Below are 14,545 nucleotides of genomic sequence, written 5' to 3' on the forward strand. Positions count from 1 at the left end.
ACCATCAGGGCCTAAAATTATGTTATAGAGCCGGTGGGTGTTTACTGTATGTGTGTGTCCGCCTTACTAACTTTTAGTGAGTTACACGCGCAACGATGCGTTGCTGTTGCGTACCAGGCTGCCCGTCAAGTTGGGGACTAGAATCGTACAAACAGGAACGACTCCAGCTGAAAGAAGCAGCGCACGTTGGTACATTCCTAGAAGTGACGTCCGATGCCGATAAAGGAAATTTAAAGGCACTCCTAATCGTTGACCAGGTTAAGAACTACAGAAAGAAAAAGCCACAATGGTCAGAAACAACGCTGCGACATAGCATCGTACTCCGAAATTTGTCAGCGAAGGCGTACGAGTACTTGCGCTCCGAAGACCTGGTTAAAAGGGTAAACAAAAACCCGGGGCACTTCGCCGACCAAATAAAGATTTAAAAGAAAAGAAAAGAAGACGTTTCGGCTCCCACACGGGAGCCTTGTTCACAGGTAAAATAAACAAAGGTGCTCGAGCAGCTCGCTTACATAGTCTAGAACACGTGACGCAGGCAGCGCGCATACACTGACGGCAGATTGCCATCGCTCCTGTTCAGAGTGTGTGGCGTAGTCTGGATCATGAGGGACTCAAGATAAAGCCGTCGAGATAGCCCTTTTTCCCTGGCAAGGACACGTGCCTTCCCCCAGTCGATTGCGTGGCCGCTTGAAGTGGCATGCTCAGCCAAGGCACTGGATTTCACATTTTCTTTTCTGACGTCATAATTGTGCTGTTTGAGACGCCTGTTTGAGACGTCCAGACGTTTGAGACCTGCTGAGGTTGCCTTGCAACAAGACCCTCCAAAAATACATCGGCGCGGTTTCCGGAGAAGTTGGCTTTACTCAGCTAGTTCGTTGCAGCCTGGAAACAAAAATATTAGTGCTTGAAACACCACAGTCAAAAGTTTGTTCACTTATCATAGACGAAATCAGAATTCGCCAGAAACTACAATACCACAAACAAAGGGACGCGTTCATTGGCGACGTCAACATGGGCGCGGAGCTGCAACACCTTGACCCAAACTCTCAGAATGAGTGCCTGGCAAACTCTGTCCTCTGCTTCTTGCTCTGCGGGCTCCACGGTCGATACAAAATACCTGTCGGGTATTTCTTCACAAAGGGGTGCACAAGGGAGCAACTAGCAGAAGTCATGCGCCATGTCATCGAGAAAACGTCGGAGATCGGCTTCGATGTCGTCCGCGTTGTCACAGATAATCACAAGATAAATGTGACAGCCATGCAAATTTTGTGTGATGGAGTCCTGCGTATACGCGCTCCTCACCCTGCAGATCTCACTAAGCATATATTTAATCTTTCTGGCTTTTGATCAAAGCCATATAATTAAAAATGTGAGATCGCTATTTCTGGCGAAAAACATCGGCGGAGAAAAAGAGATATCATCGAAGTACCTAAAGATGGTGCACAAAATGCAGAAGAACTTAACAGTAAAGCCAATCAGGTTTCTCACGCGAAAGCACCTCTACCCGTCCAATATTGAAAAGATGAGCGTGAAACTGGCCGTGCAGTTGCTGTCGGCCGCAGTATATTGGGCCCTCAAATATTTGAAAGACCAAACAGGGCACACTGCGGGCATTGAGTTTGCATCGGCAGGGCCTACAATCCACTTTCTGGAAGCGATGCATAAATGGTTTACTCTAATGGACATAAGCAATTGCCAACAGTTCATTCATTGTAACAACGATGATTGCCGTCCATTCAGTGATGTGGATGATCCAAGGCTCGACTGGCTGGAACATGCTTTCATCGCGTACATCGAAGATCTGAGGGATGCCAGCAAGACTGAAAACTTTTTCAGCAAGGGGACGTGTCATGCTCTTATATTCACAACGCAATCAAATGTTGCTTGCATCCGCCATCTGCTGACTGAGAAGCAATTTAGCTTTGTTCTTACCCGCAAAATGTCGAGTGATCCTATCGAGGCAATGTTTGGATTCTTGCGGCGTAGTGCTGGATGTGATGATGCCCTAGACGTCATGGAGCACAATATGCGGTCTCGAAAAGATGTTGAAAACAGGCATCATAGCCGGTTCCAGTGGCAGCAATGTGCAGAGTTCGGCAAGTTTCACATCAAAGCAGCTTCTTCCAATTCAGCACGAGCGCCATACGACCGCAGGCACCGCCGCGCGCATCTTGAACATAGCAGATAAGAGAGCACTGTTTGTCAGACAGACCACTTGTCTCGAACCCTGACATTGCCATCGTGGCCATGATGGGAGGGTTCATTGTTCGAGCTGTAAGCGAGCGCATTCCCTGCGCTGACTGCGTTGCAATGCTTCAGGCACCAAAGAGCATGTGCTCCCGCTCATGGCCTCATCACTCACCAGGATCGCGGCGGCCTTTTCTACACGACGGAAGAGCTCGTCAAAGTTCTTGTAGGTCTTCGGAGATTTACGGACTGCATACTGTCGCAGCGACGGTCAGTCGAGAAGCCTCTCGAAGTATGCGTGCAGAGGACAGTGCAAGAGCTCATGATCGAGTCTGCCCGTCTTGACCTGCGGCAACACCGATTCAGACCACCGCAAGGGCCTTTTGGAACTCATCGCAAGAAAGCTCATTAAGCCACTTTTTGCAAACTATGCGCAAGCAAAAACCGACACGAATGCTGTCGTCAAGTTTCTTGAGAAAAAGCCCCTGTCGAGAAAAGTATTGAAATTGTATAGTACATTTGCTGTGTGGCAGTACACGAAGCGCCGTGCCACACTTTAACCACCAACCACTTTCTGCATCAAAGTGCGTGGAATCATCATCATCTGCTTGTGATGAACCAGAAAAGAATATCGATCTCACATGAACTATATGAACATGAACGTGTGCTTTTTATGACAATTAAGCAGGTGCGAGTAACGTAGTCGAGTTTCGAACATTGCTGAGCTAGCACTGCGATCTGCTTAGGAACGATTTTTGGGCCGTGCATTAAATTCTCGTACCATCACAACTGGCTGATTATGTGCACTTAGTGTTATTTTCTGTGTTTTGTGTTTCGTTGAACCTACCCCGAATCAATAATGTATACAGGCGCTGTGTATATGTTCTATCTTTCGATCATGTCTTCTTCACCACGGGCTTAAGCGCGCTATTATTCGAGTAAATATAATTCCTGGCGCCTTAATTAGGAAACGGAACAGCGCGAAGCACATGCTTCAAGCTCTTAAATATTTAAATCGCTTTATCCAGAAGCCTCCTACATTAAGGCTGACATTCCTCTCCACGCCATTAGTTTTGTCAACAGACGCACGTACGGTGACCTATCTTCCCTGTAACAAGGCAGGCAATCCAGCGTTTACCGATCTAGATAGAGTGCTCATGAAAAAGCACAGCATCAGAATTTATCAATGACCATTGTTCTTTTCATGGCCGCTCTTAAACGGGCAACCACACGTAAAAAAAAAGCAAGAAGAAAAGAAAAAAAGAAAAACGCGTGAACGAAATCCCCTTAAAAAAAGCCCGAAACGCTATGCATCGTTTATATCCCTGAATAACTGCATTGTGTGAGCAACATTATTGTGCTTTTTTGACGCCCGTTAGTTTGTCTTCGCACAAAATTTTGCAGCAGAGCAGCCGGGTTCCAGCGCGCCACTCGCCCAACCGCCGGCCTGAAACCGGGGGAGCAGCGGCGGAAGCCGCGATGGTTGCCATGGGGACCGGTACGGTGGCGCGCGCCGTCCTGCGGCGCGTGGTCGCAACCACGACCTACTGAACTCCAGACAGACCTGCACAGATCTCCCTCCTCCAGCACGCCTGGTCTAGTTCGCCCCTTTCGCCGCTAGGGAAAGAACGTACGAGCGGAGTGGCGCTAGTTATAACCTGTTCGCTGTCGTCTGCTTCTGCGATCTGTTCAGCGCTTGTCTTGCCATTTCGGCAGGCACAAAGCTCTTGTATTGGCGGTAAATGAATAAATTCACAAATATACAAAAGAAAACATATTTGCGAACAATGCTTTGCGTTTGAATAGTGAAACTACAGGAGCGGTGCAAGAAATGTAAACAACGAGCATAGGTGGCAGCTGCAATGCTAGATCGACGGCATTATTTTCCCTTTCCTAGGCTCCATAAGAGACTGGAAAAATTGTCTGAAAAAGATTCATAGGATAATCTAGTTTTTTTTTAGTTGTTTGCAGATAGCCTAGTGTCGTAGATGACACGAGAATTTACTGCTGTGTGCCGTAGTGAAATGCAGATGACAAGTATATAGTAAAAGTATTCACGTGCACGAGTATGAGTCCTCCGCCCGATATGTGCAATAGGTTGATCGATTCTGTTTCAAGGAAAGGTGAGCATACCTTGTTTTTATTGTCGTTGGTTTCCTAGCTCAGTAGAAAGCTTACCAAAAATTAAGCCATCCCAGTTCTTTAAAACGTGCTGCACTGCAGGCCTTAAAAATCGTGTCACGGAACTCTTTTCAAACTGTAAAGCTAGCTTTTCTGCGTGGTACGGCGGCAGCATAACGGTGGTGCTTAAGATACGTACGCAGTGAAGCTGTGTGTGTAATTCACTTTTTGAACTGACGACGCATTCACGGACAACTTTTAAGAGTTAAAATGAGTGGTCATCGTTCTGTCGTCGAACATTACGGTGATTTCAAGTTTCTAAAGAGCGCAGAAGCGAATTTTACAACGTGTAAAATAAGACTGTTGTGTACTTTGCGAAATCTATACACAATGTGATTTATAATAATCTGCTTGAAAAAGGCAATAGGAGCGACTATTTAACGCTATTTTAGAGAGCAGCGGACTACACGCTCCGACATTCTTTAGGTTCGGGCAGTCAACTTTTGGAGCCAAGTGACCGATCAAAGCCTTGTGACATCACTGTCACTGTGTTAGCAAAAATCATCAACTAGACAAGCAGTTCGTCACAACACAACAGCTGCCGTACTAATTACAACGCCGCAAGGCCGCCCACCGCGTAGCAGACGAACAGGTTATAAAAGCGCCACCTACGGCCGTCGGTTGAACGAAAGTGGGCGCAAGCTCCTCCCATAGAAGCCGGATATCTGTGCAGGTCTGGAGTTCCAGTAGGTCGTGGTCGCAACACTCGGCAGAGACAACGCCTCCTAGAATATACAATGCCTGGAACGTGAGCCGCAAACGCGCTGCCCTTCCCTCGCCTGTACTCTCCTCCTTTTGGTACGGTGGCGAGCGCCTCTTGCGGCCAGCCCTTGTAAACACGCCGGTGGCGCGGCTACCGGGAGCTAACTGGGAGCGACGTGGGCAGCCAAGCGGCTGGCGCGTCGTGAGCTTTCGGCGGCGGCGGCAGTGGTTGCCATGGGGACCGGTACGGTGGCGCGCGCCGTCCTGCGGCGCATGGTCGCAAAACTCGGCAGAGAGCTCCCAATGGAAAAGAGAGCGACGTTCCAGGCATATAGCTATAGGAGGCGTTGGCAGAGAGCTCCCCATGGAAAAGAGAGCGAGGAGGCATTGATCGCACGCAAGCACGTAGCGAGCTGCGCCAATCCAAAAGACAGTAAACTCTGACGAGTGCGTCGCTGCAACTAGTGACACTCTGTGCGTGTGTTTGTGTAATTTATGACGTTTGGTAGTGTCGAATTGAACTTCAGAACGTCGAAGCTTTGAAGGAGCATTTCGCATCGAGGTAAGCCTCCAAGAAGAAATGAACAAGCGACAAGATTGCTGGTAAAGGTTGGGTTAGGCTTATAAAAATTTACGCTGCTGCTCGTGTCCGAGTTGAAAAACACGCTTATTTGCCACTGCTTGCGCTCGTACTCGAAGAATGTGAGAGTGATAAAAGGAGGTACTAAAATTGCACGTCTGGTCTGGTCTGATCGTGATTCTGGTCTGATCGTGACGCCTTGCTTACCTATAATTTTGCATATAACAGGTTCGTCTGCTTTCTGGCGTCTCTGCTGCCGTTAAAACTGCTATTGTTTGTCCTGCTCACAGCTACCGTAGGAAGTAAGGCGAGTTGGTGCAGTGATATCTAGGCGCCTCAGTTTTCGTAGGTGAATGATTTTGCGCAGAAGGTGATTTATTACTCCCGCGGTGCCCGTTAGTGCGGCGCCTGGCTAGCTTGTACCGGTATCGCTTTGGTGACAGCCGATTTTCGAGAGAGCCTCGGCGGTCGCAAACACACAGTTTTGTTGTTTTGCGAGGCAGTGTGCGTGCACGCTCTACGTTTTCCAACCTGGAGTCCGTTGTCAATGTCGGGTTGCTGTCACCTAGACGTTCGCTGTAACACGCGTTCACGACCACCGTTAACGTTTACTGGCGCACTTGACAGGACAGTGAATGACCCTCGATGCGCCGTTATGAATGCGGCGAAGCAGGGGGCAGTACTGTGTGGTGATTTGGAAGAACTCGAAGAGAGTGGAAATGGCGTGGACATTTATGATGTAGCTGCGCAAATAAAGACACGGAAAAGAAGGAATAGCACAGTCGGCTGTCTTTCAACTCAAAGTTTAGGATGTGCACGTGACAAATATCCACAACGCAGATCGCGCCAATGTGAAAACAAAAAAAATTAACCACCGCTTTAACATCACCGCACCAAGCATGTGTGATGAATAAGATCTGAACATGCATGTTCAGAAGGCTCACTTAAGCACACCTGTGCATGCTTAAAGTATAAACCCCATGCAAGCGACCTTGCGTGCGATAGCAACATGATGGAGATGGCTGTCGTGTTCGCTCGTTGCCTACAAGTCGTACCCCATGCACGCGATGACTTCGAGTGATGTCTCCCCGGTGTTGCCGGTATAAGGGCATCAATATAGGCGCCAAAACTAGCGTGACGCATGCTTTATTAATTTAAGTTGATGTATTTTACTGTAAAAAGCATAAAATATTTCTGGGGGTCTTGCAGCAAGTTCTTATCCTTGCACGTATAAAAATTCAATTGTTTGCTCCTTCCGCGCGACAGTTGGTAACATTTGTATAATGTACATGCAGTTCCGCTTTCACACTATTGGCTAGTCACTCATAGCACTTCGAGGTGACCAGCGACAAATTCTAGATTTGCAGAACTGAGCGATCGAGCGACAAGACCGAGCAATCTGTTCAAGCGACGGCCTGTTTTGTCGCTCGAAGTTGTCGTGCACAAAATCGCTCTCATGGGGTTTAGCCTTAAATATTGTCATGTGTCTCCAAAAAGGACTGGCAACGTTTAATGGGGACAACTGGCTTCTGAAAAACAACGGCCACGGGATCAGGCTATCAAGCAGGCCAAGTCTAGCATGCGCCCTTCTTTGTTCTTAGCCCTCCTGTCTCTTGTTTTGTGCGGTCCCCACTACTTCAGGTGGCAATATGTAAGCGATCCAATAGAGATGGCTGTTGTGTCCACTCGCTGCCTACAAGTTGAACCCCATGTGAGTTACACCGATGTTGCTGCTGTGAAGGCAGCAAATAAGCACTGAAATTGGGTGGCACATGCTCTAACAGTATAATACCCGTGTCACACGGGCGTTTGGAAGGCCTTCCAACCGATAGTCAGTTGACTCAAAGGTCAAGTTCGAGCTGCTACACGGGCGGTTTCGACGGCTGCCGAGTCAATGGTCTATCGAGTCAACGGAGCACCTTACAACTCTATCGAAATCTCGATGGCCTTTGAGCAACGGAAACAGCGCGAACATGCCCTCTCGTTCACAGTGTGCTCCAACTCACGGTTAGAAAGAACAAATCAAACCATAATGCTCTAAAAATACTATATATGAGTGTTATCAATTATTCAATAAAGTATTTTTGCCACTTGATATGCGCGAACTACACAAACTCTCGACGTGCAGCAACGCAAACGTTGCCGCAGTTTCGCTACTCAACAACTTAAAAACTAAACATACATGTAAGACAACGTATAAACAATTGTTTTAATGTATAAACAAACATAAAATAAATTATAGTGCTTTTAAGTGGTTTTAATGCTGTTTAACTTTTTGTGACATGAAAATGAAAATAAAGATACGCAGCGCCACACAATTTGGCGAGAAACGCCGGAACCACTCAGCGGCCTTTCAAAAGTGCCGTGTAGCAGCGCGACAACTCCTTTGAGTCGATAGAGTTCTGGCGTTTCGAAGGCCGTCGACTGGAAGGCCTTCCAAATGTGCCCGTGTGACACGGGTATAACTTGATTTGTTTTGCTCTACTGAGCAGCATAATTTTTGAAGGTCTTGCACTATTTTTTTTTATCCTTGCACATATCAAAATTTGGTAGTTTGCTAATTTTGTGCAACTACTGGTAGTAACGAGAACAAGGTGAAAGCAGGAGGCAACGTTTTGACAAGTGGGGTTTTCTTCTTCAATGTGACATATGCATATAACTGGTAGTATGTCACTGATGTACATCCTGTTCAGGCTTAGCGCTATTGGCTAATCCCTTAGAGCACTCCCGGGTGACTTGTGATCAATTCTAGATTGCCAGAGCTGAGTGATCAAGTGACAAGAACTAGTTATTTGGTCACCCAACAACCAATTTCATTACTTAAAGCCATTGCAGTCGCGCACAAACTCATTAACTGCTGCGTCATGCAAACGTATCGTAAACCGACAGCAGGAAGCATACCTCATGATGCCACCTCGAATGACAACATGTTGCCAATCACCGTGACATCACCACATTAGCATATCAAAACCATACAGGCAAAATAAAAAAGGCTTTTTTTTTCACTTGTGTTACTGAGACGTTCACTCGAAACACACCAGTGGCGACAAGGCATTAATTGACGCGGCAGGGGAATGCCTTAAAATGTGTCTACTGAAACAGGCAGCGATTACGCCAGGGCAAGCGCCCGCATTCACCAAAAAGGAAGGAGGCTGGTCCACCTAAAAGCTACGTTTAGAAGCTTACTTTCAAGCACACGAAATCACAGATACGGCAAAACAACAAGCCTTGCTGGTGGCCGCTCTGTCCATCAGCGCTGTCGAGGTACTTCAGGGACGATGCCACCCCAAAAGCATGAACGACCTCGCATACAGCGATGTTGTCAAGCGTCTACAAAGCCACTACAAGCTGCAAGTCAATGAAACAGTAGCCAGTTACTGTTTCTTTATGTACACACAGGCAGAAAGTGAGAGTTTGGGATTTCATAGCTGCACTTCGTCACAAGGTCGAAGACTGCAATTTTGGTGACTTGCTGCACCTCGTGCTGTGGGACTGCATAGTATGTGGTATTCGGAACGAAGACATAAGACGTGTGTTGACCTGCAGTTTCCTGTTGTTGAAGGAAGCAGAAGACTTCGCAATTTTTGCTGAGGCCACAGCAGAAAACGCGCTGCATATGCAGAAAGTACCCTCCCAGAGGCAGACACAGCTAATTTTGTTCGGTCGGCCCACTCACATCCGCAGTCTAAGAAACCAAGTGGGCTACCGTGTGATGAGCACCGGCCTTGCACCCGATATGGCACATCCTTGCACCAAGTAGATGATTGTTCTCATCTCTGAACAGTGTGCCATCGGTGCCGGAAACGCGGCCACTTAGTTCGAATGTTAGAGCGTCGGAGGAAGGCACTAAGGGGAGGCGACAAGCATACGCACTTTCTCGAAGCTCGCGAGATAGTTCTGAGGGCTGCGAAGCTCTGTGCACGCTGATTATGCACAAAGTGACGAACAGTGCTCATATTAAGCCTATTGTTCCCCAAATAAGTTGGAACCACGGTGTAAGAGTAGGATAGGTGAGCGAACGGAAAGGGAGAGGTACCGCTCCGCGCCGGGAGGATAGTGCAGTAGTTAGCCGGCAGTTCAAGAGAGGGCGCACCAAACTGTGGCCCGCTAGGGAGCTTCAGTGCGCACGTGCGCCCTTCGTATTGCCCGCGTAGCGGCTGTTACGCGCCTCTTCCCGTCCGGATGTCGCCTTTGTGTGGGTCGTGTTTGTTGCTGATCCACTGATGACATGGGGAAGTGCTTCGTGCCGTTTTGTAAGACAGGCTACAAGTCTTGTGCGGAAAAGTTATCACTTTTCAAGCCACCGAATGACGACGCCAGGTTGGAGGCATGGAGAAGAGCAATCCGGCGCAAAGATCGCGTGCTGCAGCGGACAGACCGTGTGTGTGAGAAACATTTTGCTCCTCATTTTATTCTAAAAACGTGGTCCTCTGAAATAGATGGTCACGTTCTGATGTCAGGGAATAGAAGAGCCGGCCTAACAAAGGACGCTGTGCCTTCAATTTTCGAAGGAGCACCGAGTTACCTTACCAAGAAGATCAATAGTCCTAGAAAAAGAGTGAAGCGGATAGAGAAACCTGCAGCAACTTCTGTGCGTCCCCCGAATTACACCAGCATATCTGAGGGTTCATCACATGGTGTGGAAGCGTGCAAGACCGCAGCCACAAGCCACGAAGAGGAAAACAGCGATGGCATTGAAGCTTTAAACCACTCTTCATTCGAGTACTTATTCGACTTCGCAGCGAACATGTGCTTACCAAGGTCATCGTGGGCAGTACATCGGATCGATGAAGAGGGGATCAAAGGCGTTCTGGTCATTGATGCTCGCATAGTGTACAGTGACGGAAGCTGCTGTATATTTAATAAGAAGTCTTTGCACGTAAACTCAGACATGGCGGTCCAAGCCTACATTTTCGACAGGCCAGTCGACTGCACAGCAATAGGAATCAGCCCGTCTGTCTCAACAACATCTGAACTTGAGAGCATGGTAAGAACTTTTGACAATGCGAACGTTTGCTGCGGCGGACCAAGTTTAAAAAGCTTTTCGTCTGTGCTGCCAGAATGTGCTTATGTGGACAACAAAAAAAAGTGGAGACATAACAAATGCCCGTTATTATCACCTGCAGGTGGCATATGTCGGCCATGCAGTGGCCTCCACAAAACACTGCAATTGCATGCTGATCGCCAAATGGCAAGGGCAAAACAAAAGGTACCGCTTCAACGGATCAGGCTTTCTGCTGTGAGGAAAGGTGTACCGTCAGCCCAACTTGAAAGAATCAACGCATTGCGCCACGCAAAAGCCACTGTACTGCGGTCTCGAGCACGACTTTTAGCACGAAACAAATTACTTATGAATCAGCTGAAAAACTACCAGCAAGAATTCGCAAAAGTGAAAGAGGAAGGGCTCGCAGAGAAGCTAGAAAGTGTTGATTTACCTGCAGCACAGTTGCTTCTTGTAAAGGAGTGCATTGCTGCAGCTAAATGCACGACGAAGCAGAACAGAAGGTACACTGACGACTGGCTGCTGCTGTGCCTTTTGCTAAACATCCGAAGCCCTGCGGCATACTCTTTTCTGCGCAGCAATGCCATATTACCTCTGCCATGCGTTTCCACTATCAGGAAGTACATCAGCCTAGTGGGGCTGAAGTGTGGTTTCGACGAAGCGTTTTTTAAGGCCCTTAAAATGAAAGTTGCCCCGAAACCAGCATTTCAACGAAGAGGGATCCTCATTCTTGACGAGATTCAAGTTAGAAAGGAGATCACGGTGAACTCACGAACACTGACATATGCCGGGCTTGTTGACTTTGGTGAGAATAACAGCCAAAGCAATGAGCCGGCTGATCACGGGCTCGTTTTCGCCTTCGCACCGTTTGGAGAAAAATACTTGCAGCCAGTGGCTGTGTTTGCCTCCAAGGGACCTACGAAAGGGACGCTCCTAGCACAGCTACTGCTTCAATGCATTGTACACTTAGAAGAAGCGGGCCTTTTAGTTGATGGTGTTGTTTGTGATGGCGCCTCTACTAATAGAGCAATGTGGAGACAGCTTGGAATCAGCGGTGCTCTGGGGCATGTTGTAAATGCCTTTGAGCACCCACTGGATACATCACGAAAGGTGCATGCGTTCGCAGACGCACCTCATCTCTTCAAGTGCATACGCAATCGTCTGTATGACAAAAAAGTGTTGAAGAAAGGCGGAAAGTTCATTAAATGGTCTTGCTACGACGCCCTGTTTGTAGCAGACACCAAAAACGCAACTGAGCTGAGAGTATGCCCAAAATTGACGTACAACCATGTTAATCCTTCTAACATGCTTAAAATGAGAGTGAAATTGGCAACCCAAATTTTCAGCAATTCCGTAGCAAAAGAAATTTTGTTTTACGAACGTAGAGGAGCACCTCGGCTGGTTAATGTCGAACCGACCGTTGAGTTCACAATCTTTATGAACAACTTATTTGATGCTCTGAACCGGCGGTTTCCAGGAGAAGGTCTGACTATAGACTGCAATGATTTTAAAGTTCTTGAGAGAGCCTCTGATTGGCTTGACGAATGGGAGGAAGAAGTTGCAAAAGGAGAAATTCCTCAAGATCTCTTCCTAAGCCGGTCAACTGCGGAAGGATTAAGGGTGACGCTCAAATCTGCTCGTGAGCTGTCAATCTTCCTGTTGAAAAAGTGCGATTTCAGGTATGTCCTGACCGGAAAAATGAATCAGGACCCGTTGGAATGTTTTTTTGGTGTTATTCGACAAGCGGGTGGCCAAAACGAACATCGAACTTTCCCAACGTTCTTGCAACTGTACCGTATGCTGTCGCTTTACTCCCTCCTGAAGCCACCGCGGTTTGGTAACTGTTCAGCTTCCGAGAAAGAACAGTACGGCGTTGTGACCTTGGCTGACTTAAAGAACGCATATAACAGCTCGGCATCGAAGGAACTGAACAAGCTGGACCAGCTGAAAGAGCGGCTCGACGGCCTAATCGACGAAGGGAGCTGGGAGTGCGATGAAGTGTTTGAGTATGATAATAACGATGCAAGTGTTGTTGAGTGTATAATTTATTATGTTACAGGGTTTGTATCCAGGAAAATTTTCAATCAGACCTCCTGCACTACGTGCAAGAAAGCACTGGAGGGTCAGAAAGGCTCGTCAAAGGTGCCCGAAGCTGAGCTTGTTAATTGCAAAACAAGGGGCAGACTCATGCACCCTAACATGCACCTCTATCGGCTTTTCATGGAAGCTGAAGAACATTTCTCTAAATACGCAAATCTGGGAGATGCCTACGACAAAACAATTGATGCTGTACTAGAGAAGTTCACTTTCACTTTCCCTTGTACTATCCACAGGGAGGACATTCTCGCCAAGCTACTCCATTATTATATAAGCCTTCGTATGCGTCAATACTGCCGTCAGTTGAAACGCAAGCACGTTGAAAAAGGCCAGGACTTGCGTAAAATGTCCAAACTTGTGTGACCACAAGGAGCCGAGCTGAGTGTACTGTTTGTTATTTTGATTGTATGCACAACAGTCGAATTTAGGTGTTCCGTGTGTAATAGTTTTGCAGTGACTAATTTTTGCTTCATGTGTGAAATAAACACATAAGTTTCTACCTGGGTTGTAAATTTTTCTGAGCTACGGAAAACACCCACTATCATCCTCACAGAAATCGCATGCAGTTCTCGCGTAACAGAACTAAGGCATGCGTTCAGCCGCTTTCACACACAGATATTCATTTATTTCCCCATCGGAGGGCCGTAGCCGCTGGATTCTCAAACGCGACTGGTAACTTGATGCGCCCTTCATCTCATTCTTTAGTGAGAAGTAAACGCTGTCTATGTTATAACTGAGAAAAATTGCAAACTATGTAATATTGGCTTGCTTGGTTCCCGCTCCACCAAAGCTTCTTCGTAGCGTTATCTGTCGTCTTGCGCGAGCGTCGATAAAGGGGCTTTACGCTCGGCCTGATCTGCGGACAACTTTTTCAGAGTTAACAATGATTCACAATATAACAAACGCCTAAAAAATCAGCTGATGACCGCAAGTTTCCCCGGAGCTGCATACGGAGACGCTGTGCTAGAGCCACGAACGGCGCCGCTACGGGCACAAGTTGGAAGCGCCATCTGTCGAGCGAGAAGGAAGCACAACAGTATAGTCCGAGGGCTGGCGGCGGCGTTCGCTCACCTAAGCTGTCTTTCACCGTGGTTGGAACAGAGTGCTGCTCACAATGTTGGTACGGGGTCACTTGTGTGTGTTATTCCGCGAGCCGTGTTTGAACAAGATCAACTCAAGTCGCCACATCTGCAGGCAGCAACAATGAAGCTGTCAGGTTTCAAGGGCCCACTTTCTAGCGCTGGAAAATTGCAACTCACTGCAACCACCATGGGTAGTGCGACAATTTAGGCCGAACTGGTTGTCGTTTATTGACTGGGACCGACGCCTTGCGGCCGTGACACTATCCGAAGCTTCAATACGGCAGGTGTGCCAGTACTCACTGAAAAGGCTGTGGCGTGCAAACAAACGGACACTACAGACCGAAGGTTGAACACCTTGTTATCAAAGTACAACGACATCTGTGCCCCAGGTCTTGGCTTGCTCCGAAGGCCACCTGATCGTCGGAGAAGATGCGAGGCCCAGGATTTGTAAAGCTCGGAGGGGTGCCGTACGCGCTCAAGCAAATGCTGTCAGAAGAGATAGATAGGTGAGTTGACGAAGAGGTGTTTTCACCGGTGACATTTTCTGAATGGGCCACACCCATCATGCCAGTAGTCAAGAAGAATGGGTGGCTGTGAATGTGCGGCAACTTCTGTCTTACGGTGAATGCTGTGACCCTTATGGAGCAATATCTGCTACCACGGGTTGATGATATCTTCGCGAATCTCAACAGTGGAGAAGTTGTCAGCACGTTG

General features: G+C 47.7%; 1 protein-coding gene across 3 annotated transcripts in view; it reads left to right on the forward strand.

Moving 5' to 3' along the window:
* Window positions 1-5,443: 5,443 nt before the first annotated feature.
* The window catches only part of Bap60 (Brahma-associated protein 60), a 334,908-nt gene continuing 325,806 nt past the window's right edge, over window positions 5,444-14,545 (forward strand). The window contains exon 1 of one of the 3 annotated variants that reach the window (XM_065439899.1): window positions 5,444-5,673. In XM_065439899.1, coding sequence (XP_065295971.1) covers window positions 5,651-5,673 — 23 coding nt within the window. In that variant the 5' untranslated portion in view covers window positions 5,444-5,650. The remainder of the gene's footprint in view (window positions 5,674-14,545) is intronic. The other 2 variants (XM_065439898.1, XM_065439900.1) reach the window with 2 other exon arrangements.

This window comes from Dermacentor albipictus, chromosome 1 (assembly GCF_038994185.2).
Source record: "Dermacentor albipictus isolate Rhodes 1998 colony chromosome 1, USDA_Dalb.pri_finalv2, whole genome shotgun sequence".
NCBI classification, from domain to species: domain Eukaryota; kingdom Metazoa; phylum Arthropoda; class Arachnida; order Ixodida; family Ixodidae; genus Dermacentor; species Dermacentor albipictus.